Source organism: Lontra canadensis, unplaced genomic scaffold (genome assembly GCF_010015895.1).
Source record: "Lontra canadensis isolate GAN:19392208 unplaced genomic scaffold, GSC_riverotter_1.0 scaffold1160, whole genome shotgun sequence".
In the NCBI taxonomy this organism is placed as follows: domain Eukaryota; kingdom Metazoa; phylum Chordata; class Mammalia; order Carnivora; family Mustelidae; genus Lontra; species Lontra canadensis.
The window spans coordinates 626-16097 of NW_022632144.1; the positions used below are offsets into that span (position 1 = coordinate 626).

General features: G+C 39.3%; 1 protein-coding gene across 1 annotated transcript; it reads right to left on the minus strand.

The window, feature by feature from the left end:
• Positions 1-1331: 1331 nt before the first annotated feature.
• LOC116863428 (ankyrin repeat domain-containing protein 7-like) lies at positions 1332-14429 on the minus strand. Its single transcript, XM_032850879.1, has 4 exons — positions 14327-14429; positions 12239-12376; positions 9885-9952; positions 1332-1734 (listed from the first exon to the last, which is right to left on the minus strand). Exons 1-4 carry the CDS (start codon positions 14383-14385, stop codon positions 1547-1549), a joined length of 453 nt encoding a protein of 150 aa, XP_032706770.1. The 5' UTR covers positions 14386-14429; the 3' UTR covers positions 1332-1546.
• Positions 14430-15472: the final 1043 nt, after the last annotated feature.

Sequence of the window (15472 nt, forward strand, 5' to 3'; positions counted from 1 at the left end):
TGGAGGAATTAAGCACACCCATAGGCAGAGGATTCTTAGAAGCCTGCACTTGGCTTCCTCTAGACTTCACTCCATGCACCTTTTCTCTGCTCATTTTGCTTTGTATCATTTCACCATAATAAACCGCAGGCATGCATACAAGTATGCTGAGATGTGTGCATTCTTCCAGTGAATAACCAAATCTGGGTGTCATTTTGGGAGCCTCTAATACAAATGCATCATATGCAATTTTTATGATTAAGGTTGATGTTTTAACACATGATTACAGTTATAAGGTTATTTCACAGAACACCTTTCCTTGAATCTGTTTTTCTTAGTATTTGCCTGGGAGATTCCTGTATTTCTATATCCATTTGAATAAAGGCATAAAAGGAATAGATGAAATAGTGTCAGAAAATAATGTGAAACAAGCAACAATCATATTTTAATTGGGAAAAAAAGAGAATTCTGATGATTATCAATATGTTCTACAGTATAAAATTTCCAATAAAAAAAACTAAAAGATCACATAAATTTTCTCCAACTAAATAGGGCTTAATTCACTTTTATTGTAGTTATGAATCAATAAGGTAACTGGGATAATTATAGAAAAATATATAACTATCATATATAATAGTATAATAACTATTGATTATAGAGATTTTTTGTTTCCACTCTTTTTCTTAATTTCTTACAGAATTAAAAACAGTTCACCTATTAAAGGCAGTTATTGACAAACAGGTCAAAAAATCAGAAATACTACATTCAAAATGTAGAATGAGTTATCCACTCTACCCTGAAAATAGTGGATTTGATCGTTAAAGATCAACAGGACTCATTTGGGGGGAAACAAAGTGAGTTATCTTATATAAATAGATGGTTAAAAACTTGTCAATCTAATTGGCCACATATTCTTGTTAAGCCACAGTTTACCAATTTCTGAAAAAATATAAAAGCATGTCACATTAAAACTGTTATCAGGTAAAAATTTCCGATAATCCAGAAAATGCTTTCAATCTTGGCCAAACATCATCACTAACTCTGCCACTGTGGTACAGGTACAAAGAAGTTTAGCATAAGAAACAACAAAATATGAAATACATTTTAGATGGGGTAGCCTGTTACCTTAGAAGGAAATATACATATGGTAGAAATGTGTTCCAATTGTGACAGATCCTAAGACAGTTTTCCTTGGCGCTTTCTTTAGAGATGAAATTAAGAAAGGAGCGGTAAAAGTGGAGATATCAGAAGGCAAATAAAAGAGGATTGAGAGAGACAGCACTAACAAAAATAGTCCAGTACTGAATTTTTTTAACTGACACAGAATCCCTAGTAAGTGAGACTACTATATTCAGCATATCACCTTATATTTTCTCCTTGATATTATACTAGTTTCCTGCAATAAAATACTTAAAAGTGGTCAGTTTCTCCCAAACTGCTGGTCTGTATAAAGTATTTCTGATCAAAATTTAAAACTGTCAAAATACAGCTGCATCGTGATTCCATATCAGAGATAGGGCCTGAAAGTGGCTTCCTGCCTATTGCTTCCAGATTTTTGCTCTAGCATTCATCCAGGAGAGTGTACCAGGGACTTGAAGAAATGCTCAAGTATCTCTACACAAAACAGGTAAGAAAGACAACACTTTTCCTCACACTTGACCCCTAGGTTTTGACAATTATGGAAAATGTTGGCCAGTCTATTCACCAGGCTAGACCATTTCCACTTGACTTGACTTGACCCTGTCCAGGTAGGTACTGCAGTTACAAAAAAGTTAGGGAGGACCTTACTTGATGTGTTATTTTTCCGTATTTGGACAAAGAATGTACCAATCACATAAATAACAGACCTTACAACTCAAAAATGGTTCTTTTGAAAAGGTTACCACCAAAGAGCTTTTAAAAGTTAAATCCAACTTTTTTTAGTGATTTTATTTGATACAATTAATACTCCTTGAAATATTTTTTTTTCATTTTTCAACAACATTTCCTCTAATTCCTCTCCTGTGTTTCCCCAGCCACTCCTCAGTCTTCTCTACTAAGTCTTACACCTCCGTCCACCTCTTATATATTGGTATTCCCAGGCTTTGCTCACTGGCCTTCATCTATTTCTATATGTTTTCCATCATGGACAAACTCAATCTTTGTCCAAGCTATGACTTTGCCTAATAATTCTAATCAGATTATTTCAAATCAGCACCTCCAACCTTGATGCTCTATCTCCAGCTAGAAACTCCTAGTATTCAATTATCCAATTACTGAAAATATACTACATGGATATTCCATCAAATTCAACATATATAGAAAATACCTGGTCATCCCTATTCCCACTGCACTCCGATAAAGTCCTACTCATTCTTCATGGCCAATTTAAATGTTAGTACACAACCTGGAAATGTATAACTCTTCTAAGATTTCCTCTCTCCTATTTTTTTTTAAGATTTTTTTTTTTAAGATTTTATTTATTTATTTGACAGAGAAAGGGAGAGATCACAAGTAGGCAGAGATTCAGGCAGAGAGAGAGGGGGAAGCAGGCTCCCTGTTGAGCAGAGAGCCCAATGCGGGGCTCGATCCCAGGACCCTGGGATTATGACCTGAGCTGAAGGCAGATAGTTAACCCACTGAGCCACCCAAGCACTCCTTTTTTTTTTTAAAGATTTTATTTATTTGACAGGGAGAGACACAGTGAGAGAGGGAACACAAGCAGGAGGAGTGGGAGAGGGAAAAGCAGGCTTCCCATGGAGCAGGGACCCCAATGTGGGGCTTTATCCCAGAACCCTGGGATCATGACCTGTGAAGGCAGCCACTAAATGGCTCAGCCACCCAGGCATCCCCCTCTCTCCCCTTTCTACATTTAATAATCATGAAATTGTACTAACTATACCTCTTTTCTATCTCTGCTTTATATTTCCCCTCCCATTGCCCTACTCAAACATGAGCTCTTAAGTGATGACTTCCAGAAGGAAAAAAAAGCCACCAACTAATATTGTTATTTCTTAAATGAATAAAAAATTTTTAAGCAAAACAAATGACAAAGGGGGCCCCTGGGTGACTCAGTCAGTTAAGTGTCTGCCTTCACCTCAAGTCATGGTCTCAGGGTCCTGGGATCAAGCCCCGTATCAGGCTCCCTGCGCAATGGGGAGTCTGCTTCTCCCTCTCCCTCTGCCCCTCTGCCCCACTTGTGCTCTCTCTCAAATAAATAAAATCTTTTAAAAAGTTTTAAAAATAAATGAATAAAATCTTTTAAAAAGTTTTAAACTAAAAAAGTTTTAAATTAAAAAAGACATAAGGCCTAGAAAAAGAACAACATTGTAAATTGAATAAATTGAGCCTCCTGACTTTTTCAGTATAGAGGAGTGAACATTTCATAATGGACTGATACTAGACTAAGGAAATATAAGCGTCCTTTATCTTCCAGTCTCTTTACATGGTTTTTTCCAATCTATCCTCCACATGAGGGGTGACCAAACCATGGCCACAGGCCAAGTCGGACCAGTCACATGTGACTGTGCTCCCATAAAACTTTATTTACAGAACCAGATGGTTGGTTCTTGCTATTCACATACGTATTGCTACGGCTGCTCTCACACTCTAATGGTACTTGTAGTTGAGAAACCACAGGGGTATCTGGCCCTTTAGGGAAAAAGCTTGGTGATCGCGATTTTGTGCCACCACCAGAAGGCCCTAGTTCAAATCTAATCTTATTACCCTTCTGCTTCACATTCTCCAGTGAATCCCTGCATCAAGTACTGCTGGCTCCCTCCCCAGTAACCATGCCATAGTCTTCATTCTTGCTGGAGAACCACAACTTTATTTGGATATTTATTTTCCCAAACACGAAGAAGGTGGCCTTACCCCAGCACCAAAAGAAGAAATGATTATTCTAAGCTAATCACAGTACCTGATTTACCAGCAGCTGGTTTAGGAACAAGCATGTGATATAACCTAGCTTATAAGATGTTAGAGGAAAGTTGCTGCAAGCCTCTGAGTTTTCTTCTATTTAAAAGAAACATATAGGGGTGCCTGGGTGGTACAGTTGTTAAGCGTCAGCCTTCGGCTCAGGTCATGATTCGAGGGTCCTGAGATCCAGACCGACGTCAGGCTCCCTGCTCAGCAAGAGGCCTGCTTCTCCCTCTGCCACTTCCCCCTGCTGTATCCTCTCTGTCTGTCTCTGTCAAATAAATAAATAAAATCTTTAAAAAAAAAAAAAAAAGAAACATATAAAGAAAAACAGTCCTTCCAGTCACTGGATATTCTCATGTGAGACTATGTCTCAAACTGTTGCTAATTAGCCAATCAGGAAAGGACATATAAAATACTGCCAACCTCAAAGCTAAAAAGAGACAACTGGGATCCTGGTGACATCACTGAACCATCAAAATAATTCTAGTTCCTATTGTTTTAGTCACTGTTTTGTTTGGTTTGCATTTTTTAGATTTATATATTTGAGAGAGAGTGAACGTGTGCAAGAGATAGTGCACAAATGGGGGGATTGGCAGAGGAAGAGAATCGTCAAGCAGACTCCATGCTGAGCACAGAGCCCAGTGGGATGTGGGGCTTGATCTCATGACCCACGAGACTGTGACCTGAGCTAAAACTAAGAGTCAATGCGTAACTGACTAAGCCACCCAGGTGGCCTCGTTTTGGTCACTATTATAAGTCACCTATTATTTGCAGCTAAAAGCATTCGACCTGATGAATTTCCCAAGGTCTACAGGGTAAGATCTACACCTTTCCAAGGTACTGAAAAACTCATTAGCCTGCCTTGGCTAAGTATTCACTCATTCCAACCATTTCCACAGCACACTTTTTGTACCAGCAAAACTGAACTGCTCCCAAGTGCTCCAAAGTTCACTCATACATCTGAGTGTCCGCACTGCTGTTCCCTCTGCAAAACATGTAATCTTGATGGATGTTTCTCCTGCCAAACATGGTTCTTCTGCCTCTTTACCTGGCAAACTTACTACTCAGTCTGTATACTTACCTTAAATTCTACCCACTCTCCTAAAACTCTAATTCCTCACTATCAACTTACATATTAAATAAAATATGTAATTAAATAAAAACATAACAAAAGGGGCGCCTGGGTGACTCAGTGGGTTAAGCCTCTGCCTTCAGCACAGGACATGATCCCAGCGTCCTGGGATCAAGCCCCACATCAGGCTCTCTGCTCAGCAGGGAGCCTGCTTCCCCCCCCCCACCCCCGCCTGCTTCTCTGCCTACTTGTGATCTCTGTCTGTCAAATAAATAAATAAAATCTTTAAAAAAAAAATAACATGATAATTATAAGCACTAGGGGACTCTGGCACATAGGAAGCATGGAATAAAGTAAATAATAAAAATAAAGTAGTAAAAATAGAATAAATAATAAAAATGACAATGATAATAACAAACTCCTGGAGGGTAAGAATTGTGTTTTTTGAATGTTTGTATTCTACATCAGAGTAACAGTAGCTAAAAGACACTTGATAGTTATTTGCTAAGTGAACAAATGAAAATGAGTAAATTGCAAAACCAAACCAACCTACAGATTTTCTTTGATAAACGTCTACTAAATTAAAGTTTTCTTCAGGCATTTCAGATTGTACAATGCACTAGGTGCCACATCTAGGGAGCAATGGTAGCATTTTTGTTATTGTGAACGGTTGAATTTTTATTATGATAATCTCTTTACTAATGGCAACAGAGTATCGTGTTCTAAAAAAATTACACTATCACGGGGCACGTAGGTGGCTCAGTGGGTTAAAGCCTCTGCCTTCGGCTCGGGTCATGATCTCGGGGTCCTGGGATTGAGCCCCGCATCGGGCTCTCTGCTCAGCAGGGAGCCTGCTTCCCTTCCTCTCTCTGCCTGCCTCTCTGCCTACTTGTGATTTCTCTCTGTCAAATAAATAAATAAAATCTTTAAAAACAAATTACACTACCATGACAATTATGCAACAAACAGAAGAAAACATTGTTCTAATAAAGTCAATATATCTCATTCTCTTTTACTAATGAGAAATGAAGTTGTTAATGGTGAGATCTTGTGGATACAAAAATATGTAAAACAACCTATGCTTCTCAAGGCGTTTCTTTTCTGATTTCTGTACCATAGACAGTCACCTTTAAAGAAAAAAAATAGTCTCACTGGTATTGTTGCATACTAGCTAAGTTTTCCAGTTCGTATTTTTGCTATTTGTTTACGGTACCAGGAAGGTATTGTAGAGTTCCCAGTTTTAAGGATAGCTCCTTTTTTAATGAGACAAATCAGTATGTAATAATATTTACTAAATGTAATCCACTTGTAAAAATTAAAAGATCCAGGGGCGCCTGGGTGGTTCAGTGGGTTAATGCCTCTGCCTTCGGCTCAGGTCATGATCTCAGAGTCCTGGGATCGAGCCCCACATCGGGCTCTCTGCTCAGCGGGGATCCTGCTTCCTCCTCTCTCTCTGCCTGCCTCTCTGCCTACTTGTGATCTCTGTCTGTCAAGTGAATAAATAAAATCTTAAAAAAAAATTAAAAGATCCATTTTCATAACAAGCTCAATTTGTTTTAATATGCTTATAGAGGAAGTATAAAACATACTAACTTAAAAATCTTTCTCTTATTTACACAAAGATATAAGGGATTTTAGGGGTCATGACTAAAATAATGAATTTCTTTTCAGACACTAATGTCTCATATTTTAAATTGCCTACAATTAACTTCCTTTTTTGTTGTTGTTCACACTGAGGTACTTTTTTTTTTAATTATGTTCAGTTAGCCAGCATATACTACATCGTAAGTTTCTGATGTAGTGTTCAATGATTCATTAGTTGCGTATAACACCCAGTGCTCATCATGACACGTGCCCTCCTTAATACTCATCACCCAGTTCCCCCATACCCACACCCCCTCCCTTCCGAAACCCTCAGTTTATTTCCTGGAGTCCAGTCTCTCTCATGGATTTGTTGCTATTGTTCATGACAGTATTTAAATTCTTAAATAATTCTGAAAACTAGACAATTAAGAAAGATATTAAGAGACTGTCTTTTTTCCACTGTATATTTTTTCCTGTTTTGTCGAAGATTATTTGACCATAGAGTTGGGGGTCCATATCTGGGCTCTCTACTCTGTTCCACTGGTCTATGTGTGTGTTTTTATGCCAGTACCATGCTGTCTTGGTGATCACAGCTTTGTAGTAAAGCTTGAAATCAGGTAACGTGATGCCACCAATTTTTTTTTTCTTTTTCAACATTTCCTTAGCAACTTGCGGTCTCTTCTGATTCCATACAAATTTTAGGATTATTTGTTCCAGCTCTTTGAAAAATACTGGTGGAATTTTTATTGGAATGGCTTTCCAATTGCTCTAGGCAGTATAGACATTTTAACAATGTTTATTTTTCCGATCCAAGAGCATGGAATGGTCTTCCATCTTTTTGTGTCTTCTTTGATTTCTTTCAGGAGTGTTCTGTAGTTCTCGAGTACAGATCCTTTACCTCTTGGTTATGTTTATTCCCAGGTATCTTATGGTTCTTGGTGCTATAGTAAATGGAATCGATTCTCTAATTTCCCTTTCTGTGTTTTCATTGTTAGTGTATAAGGAAGCAACTGATTTCTGTACATTGACTTTGTTTCCTGCCACATTACTGAATTGGTGTATGAGTTCTAGTAGTTTGGGGGTGGAGTCTTTTGGGTTTTCCATATAAAGTATCATGTCATCTGCGAAGAGAGAGATTTTGACTTCTTCATTGCCAATTTGGATACCTTTCATTTCTCTTTGTTGTCTGATTGCTGTTGCTAGGACTTCTAATAATATGTTACACAAGAGTGGTGAGAGTGGGCATCCTTGTCATGTTCCTGATCTCAATGGGAAAGCTGTCAGCTTTTTCCCATTGAGGATGATATTTGCTGTGGGTTTTTCATAGACAGATTTTATGAAGTTGAGGAATGTTCCCTCTATCCCTATACTTTGAAGCGTCTTAATCAGGAATGGATGCTGGATTTTGTCAAATGCTTTTTCTGCATCAATTGAGAGAGCCATGTGGTTCTTCTCTCTTCTATTATTGATTTGCTCTACCACATTGATTGATTTGCGAATGTTGAACCATCCTTGCAACCCAGGGATGAATCCCACCTGGTCGTGGTGGATAATCTTTTTAATGTGCTGTTGGATCCTATTTGCTAGGATCTTGTTGAGAATCTTAGCATCCATAATCATCAGTGATATTGGTTTGAAATTATCCTTTTTTGGTGGGGTCTTTGCCGGGTTTGGGGATCTGGTTAATGCTGGCTTAAAGACAGTCTCTTCAATAAATGGTGCTGGGAAAACTGGACAGCTATATGTAGAAGAATGAAACTCAACCATTCTCTTACACCGTACACAAAGATAAACCCGAAGTGGGTAAAAGACCTCAATATGAGACAGGAATCCATCAGAATCATAGAGGAGAACATCGGCAGTAACCTCTTCGACATTGGCCACAGCAACTTCTTTCAAGATATGTCTCCAAAGGCAAAGGAAACAAAAGTGAAAATGAACTTTTGGGACTTTATCAAGATCAAATGCTTCTGCACAGCAAAGGAAACAGTCAACAAAACAAAGAGGCAACCTACAGAATGGGAGAAGATATTTGCCAATGACAGTACCCAGGATCTATAAGGAACTACTCAAACTCAGCACACACAAAACAGATAACCATGTCAAAAAATGGGCAGAAGACATGAACAGACACTTCTCCAGTGAAGCCATACAGATGGCTATCAGACACGTGAAAAAATGTTCATCATCACTAGGCATCAGGGAGATTTAAATTAAAGCCACATTGAGATACCACCTTACACCACTTAGAATGGCCAAAATTAGCAAGACAGGAAACAACATGTGTTGGAGAGGATGTGGAGAAAGGGGAACCCTGTTACACCATTGGTGGGAATGCAAGTTGGTGCAGCCAATTTGGAGAACAGTGTGGAGATTCCTCAAGAAATTAAAAATAGAGCTTCCCTATGACCCTGCAATTGCACTACTGGGTATTTACCCCAAAGATACAGACGTAGTGAAAAGAAGGGCCATTGTACCCCAATGTTCATAGCAGAAATGGCCACGGTCACCAAACTGTGGAAAGAACCAAGATGCCCTTCAATGGACGAATGGATACGGAAAATGTGGTCCATATACACTATGGAGTATTATGCCTCCATTAGAAAGGATGAGTACCCAACTTTTGTAGCAACATGGATGGAACTAGAAGAGATTATGCTGAGTGAAATAAGTCAAGCAGAGAGAGTCAATTATCACATGGTTTCACTTATTTCTGGAGCATAACATATAACATGGAAGACATGGGGAGATGGAGTGGAGAAGGGAATTGAGGGAAACTGGAGGGGGAGATGAACCATGAGAGACTATGGACTCTGAAAAACAACCTGAGAGTTTTGAAGGGGCAGGGGGTGGGAAGTTGGTTGAGCCTCTTGGTGGGTATTAGGGAGGGCACGTATTGCTTGGAGCACTGGGTGGGGTGCATACACAATGAATTCTGTTACACTGAAAAGAAATTAAAAAAATAAAAGAAAGATATTAAGAAAGAAAAAAAAAAAATAGGGGCCCCTGGGTGGCTCAGTTGGGTAAGCATCTGCCTCAGCTCAGGTAAAGATCCCTGGACCCTGGGATTGAGTCCCACATTGGGCTCCCTGCTCAGTGGGAAACCTGATTCTCCCTGTCCCTCAGCCTGTGCTCTCTCACTCTCTCTCTCTGTCAAATAAATAAGTAAAATCGAGAGCGGGGGGAGAGAGAGAAAGAGAAAGAAAGGAAGAAAGCAAGAAAGTGAACTTATACAATTTACACATTGGTTGTTTTTTTTTTTTTCCCACTGCTCTTTCATTATCAAAACTTTCTTACTCTGACTTCATCTATGTGACCACCAAAAGTACTTCACTCTGAAAAGTCTTACCTGGATTGTTATTTTGCGAAAAATTTTTAAGTCTTTCTTCCGTATGTTTGGCAATTATTTGGCGATTGCTACATATAAAAAGGGTGATAAACAATGTTACTATTTTAATACTGATATGAGAAACATTTACCAAATATATCAAATTCATAAGAGTATTTTGAATAATATCAGAGCTAATATCAAAATTTAAATTACCCCACATACTTCAAAGTAAGGTGAACTAGTCATGAAGTAGTAATTTAGCAACTAGTAGTGTTAGCGTGCCATAACGGAACGTGTCTTGATCTCAGTGGTCCTAACTCTATAACCACAGCTATTAGCTCTTGGATGAGCCACTTCTCTCTGGCTCCAAGTCTTCCTCTATAAAACCAGCATCTTACTGCCTAATTTCACAACGTTGTTAAGAGGAGTTAATGAAATATTATACCCAAAACATGGCCTCTGGGAAGCGTGACGCCCACCACTCTGGGAAGGGCAGTATGAGACCTTTCATCACCTCATAAGGAAAGGCGCTCCGCGGGATTTAAAGCAGGCTTGAGATACAGGCCTAGTAACAAAGGAGAAAGGAAAGTCCAGGCTCTTCCCGTAGCATTATTTGAACCTCTTTGACAGCTTAGAAGGGTCCCGACTACCATCTGCTAGCAGGATAGACAAGCGAAATCCTCAAGCGGTACTTCATTATGAAGGTCTGCGCTAACATATGGGCTTCACGTAAGGCTTTTGAGTGTGAAGGGAAGGGTGTGTGTGGCTAAAGCCAGGGGGCCCAGCAGCCAGAAAAGGGTGCTGGTGCCTTGGAATAGCAGCTGAGCATATAAGCATATGTCGTAAACTAAAAAATGTTGTAACTTTGAAGTCTCATTGTGGGTCACCGTGAAGACTGAGGAATGCGGATCAGCAAGGGCATCCTGGGAGCAAAGGTCAATCATAACCAGACTGCAGAAAAAAAAAAAAATTGCCTTCTAGAGGACAGGTCTGTATAAAAAGTTATTTGCAGGGGTGCCTGGATGGCTCAGTCATTTAAGTGTCTGCCTTCAGCTCCGTCATGATCTTGGGGTCCTGGAATTGAGCCCCACATCTGGCTCCCTACTCAACCCCTCCCCCTGCTCATGCTCTCGCTCTCTCTCTCTCTCAAAAAATAAATTCTTTATTTTTCTTTCTTTTTTTAAGATATTTATTTGAGAGAGAGAATGAGAGAGGGAGAGAGAGAACATGAGAGAGGGGAGGGTCAGAGGGAGAAGCAGACTCCCCACTGAGCAGGGAGCCCACCTGGGGGGACTCAATCCTGGGACTCCAGGATCATGACCTGAGCCAAAGACAGTCACTTAACCAACTGAGTCACCAAGGCACCACACAGCAATATTGCAGCAATAGAATCAAAGAAAACAAGGGAATGATAAGAATGTCCTTTTTTCCCTCCAAATGACTTGAGAAAGAGGATGGACTCTTTGGTCTTAGGGAACTCCTTAGGTTCTTGGAAAATTCAAGGGGGAAAGAATAGGAGATAACGCTCAAGGGAAAGGATAGGGTTTTCTACTAAACTGAGCATCTCAGGACGCAACTAGTTAAGGGGGAAAAAAAATAAGGTGATGTTGGGGCACCCAGGTGGCTCACTTGGCACTTGGTTAAGCATCTGCATTCAGCTCAGGTCACAGCCTTGGGGTCCTGGGATTGAGCCCCACGTCAGGCTCCCTGCTAAGCAAGGAATCTACTTCTTCCTCTGTCCCTACTCTGTCCCTCTCTGAAATAATTATAAATAAAATCTACAAAGAAAGGAAAGGAGGAAGAGAGGGAGGGAGGGAGGGAGGGAGGGAGGGAGGCAGGAAGGAATAAAAACACAAATGTAACATTCTTTGTACCCCATGCATAACAGTTATCCTTGGAGTGAAACAGATACAGTTAGGATCCCTAAAGATAAAGGTCTCAATAGTCCTGAGATAAAAAAAAATCCTGCACTCCTTTCTAATGCTGACTAGTCTAGCCTTTGTCTTGGTTTCTGGCAAGTGACATGGGCTAACTCACTGCGGTCCCAAAATTGCCGGAATCAAACTACGAACTCTCATCTGTTACATAAGAACTAAGAGTTCAGGGCGCCTGGGTACCTCAGTGGGTTAAGCTGCTGCCTTCGGCTCAGGTCATGATCTCAGGGTCCTGGGATCGAGTCCCGCATCGGGCTCTCTGCTCAGCGAGGAGCCTGCTTCTCTCTCTCTCTCTCTCCCTGCCTGCCTCTCCATCTACTTGTGATCTCTCTGTCAAATAAGCAAATAAAATCTTTAAAAAAAAAAAAAAAGAACTAAGAGTTCAATTATCTTAAACTTCACTTTAGTAATAACTAACATTTTAATGTAAACACTTACACATCAAATCCACCAAAAACAGCATAGTGTCCTGCCGTCCATCCACATTCATCTTGAGAAGAGGTATTAACACCTTGCTGAAGAAGAAGCCTGACTACATCCGGAGAGTTAGAAATTGCAGCAAGCATGAGGGCTGTTCTAAAATAACAGAGACACAACTTCACCCTTAGGAACTTAGAGTTATCTAAACAGCAAATTTCATATACTTTACCAGGTTAATATCTTGCCTGTCAGTACAGAATTGACCATTAACAAGTTCAAGGGTTTATCTTTGTAAATTACCTCCATGGCTAAAATTAAAAGACAAAAAAGAAGCCTCTTGTCCCACCTTGGTATGAGAGTAGAAGTTGCTAGTTTAAAGTCATTTGATGAACAAGAAACTATGCTGAGGTCACTTAACTGAACAAGTGAAGATTTTAAAAAAGAATTCCCCATTGTTTCCTTAAGCTGATTCAGTGTACTTCCAAGCCTTCTAGAGGACAGGTCTGTAAAAAAAGTTATTTGCAGGGGTGCCTGCGTGGCTCAGTGGGTTAAGCCTCTGCCTTCAGCTCAGGTCATGATCTTAGGGTCCTGGGATCAAGCCCCACATCGGGCTCTCTGCTCAGAGTGGAGCCTGCTTTCCCTCCCTCTCTGCCTGCCTCTCTGCCTACTTGTGATCTCTGTCTGTCAAATAAATAAATAAAATCTTTTTTAAAAAAAGTTATTGGCAGGGGTGCTTGGGTGGCTCAGTCATTTAAACGTCTGCCTTCAGCTCAGTCATGAACTTGGGGTCCTAGAATTAAGCCCGTCTGGCTCCCTGCTCTAACCCCTTCCCCTGCTCATGCTCTCTCTCTCTCTCTCTCTCTCTCAAAAAATAAAATATTTAAAAATAAAAAAAATTAAAAAAACAAAAAGCTACTTGCAGGCTTAAAATAACAGCATTCATACTAACAGTAATAAAAGAGTCATAGTTGCAGTTAATGATACTAAGATAAGCATGTGTTAGGCACTAAATTAAATACTATATATATAAGATATTATTTACACACAACAACCCTTGAAGGATATATTATCCTCCTTTTCATATCAGAGAACGTATCTGGTGATGCTAAGTCATGTTTCCAGAGTCACATACCCAGCAAGTAGGAAAGGAATTAAACCAAGTCTTGTATCAATCTAAAGTCCATCTCTTTTCTCTTTATCACCCACCTATGATTTGTCCTCATTAAAAGAAAAATCTATTCAATTAAAGTTATCTTTCATCCTTCTACCCTTACCAATGAAAACAAAACAAAACAAAACAAAACAAAACAAAAATATATATATACTGAACATGAAAAAGGATGATAAGCCCACACTATCTGGTAATAGTAATTAATAATCACTTAGGGATCATCTAACATCAGTATTCTTTAAAAAAAAAAAAGGCAATTTAGGGGCGCCTGGGTGGCTCAGTGGGTTAAGCCTCTGCCTTCGGCTCAGGTCATGATCTCAGGGTCCTGGGATCGAGCCCCACATCAGGCTCTCTGCTCGGCAGGGAGTCTGCTTCCCTTCCTCTCTCTCTGCCTGCCTCTCTGCCTACTTGTAATCTCCATCTGTCAAATAAATAAATAAAATCTTTAAAATAAATAAATAAATAAATAAAAATTTTTTAAAAAGGCAATTTAAAGCAAGGAATCATTCAAAAGATAAAACAACTCCTATTTATGTTTAATATGCATCTTTTAAGGAAAATATATACGAAGTAGATGTTTCCAAAAAAACTATAAAAGGGTTATGAAGTTCAGTATTGTTTCATAAAATAAAAGGAGTCCACATTTTATAATAAAACTAATATGAAACCCATTTAGCTAACATAAAATCATATGGCAGAAAAAAAAAAACTGCAGATCACATCAGTCAATAATATGAAGGAATATAAATTCTGCCGTATACTGTTCTTCATGTTGCCTCATCAGAACAATTGTTTTCTGCGTAACTGATGACATGTCGACATTTTTCACTATATAATTATAAATTAATCCTCTTCTTATTAAGTTAATCTTTCTGACTTAATTCTTACCACCCTAGAACAATATAAGGTTTAAAAAAAAAAAACAACTACTGTACCTTTTCGACTTATCAACCACATGTACATCTGCTTTTTTTCCTATTAACAATTCCACCATTTGGTGTTTGTTTTCATTTACAGCAAGTAATAATGGTGTGAGTTCGAACTGTAAAAGTGTAAAAACAATTTATAATTTATAAAATTACATATTTCCATACTGAATTTTAAAACCTATAAAGGATCCCCTAAACTTAAACACATATATAAGTACTCTCACCCCCCCTTCCCAACCCCCATCCTCCCCACTCTCCACCATCCCTTACCCTTGTGCTTTCACCCGCTGCTCCTTTTCTTTACAATAGCCCACCTCAGGGGGCCTGGGTGGCTCAGTCTGAGCTTCTGCCTTCAGCTCAGGTAATGAGCCCAGGGTCCTGGGATCCAGCCCCACGTCAGGCTTCCTGCTCAGTGGGGAGTCAGCTTCTCCTTCTCTCTGTGCCCCACCCCTCTGCTCATGTCTCTCTCCCACTCACACTCTCTCAAATTAATAAATATTTTTGAAAAAAATAAAATAAGTTAAATAGCCCTCCTCCACCTCTTCAACAGATTAACTGTAGTCATTCTCCAAATCTTACTTCAAACATTGACTGGTTCCAAGAATCTCGGCTTCTATCATGGCATTTATCACTATATCCAACACTTATATTATGGCACCCCATCGAAACCAAGAGCTTCTTGAGGGAAGGGACTATTTTTTATCTCTCTATCTCCAAACTCTAAAACATAGCTGTAAAAGCTTGATGTATTTTTACTGAATTAACAGCCTAAATGATTATCTCTGCAGTAGTGTTTCTTAAATTATATCCCAAAGAACATATACTTTGCTGGAAGGTGAGGATTGTGCCTCAACAGAAAGACTCAATGATCCTCTATGTTTGAGAAATATTACAGAACTGCACTATATCTCTAGCACAAAAGAAATCGGTTTAAATTTGCTTATCTCCATTTGACAATACTTTTCGTGGCAAACATTAACATTTGAGAAATTAGAGTTTCAGGGATACAGTGTCGAGAGCTTTCCAATAAAGGTGAAGGTTTTCTCCAGGTTATACCAACATGCTTGATTCTCTTCTGTCAATGGTATCAGGATCCCAGATGTCAACATAAAGCACTCTTGCTCCAAATGGGTCACTAAGGAGATGGACTCT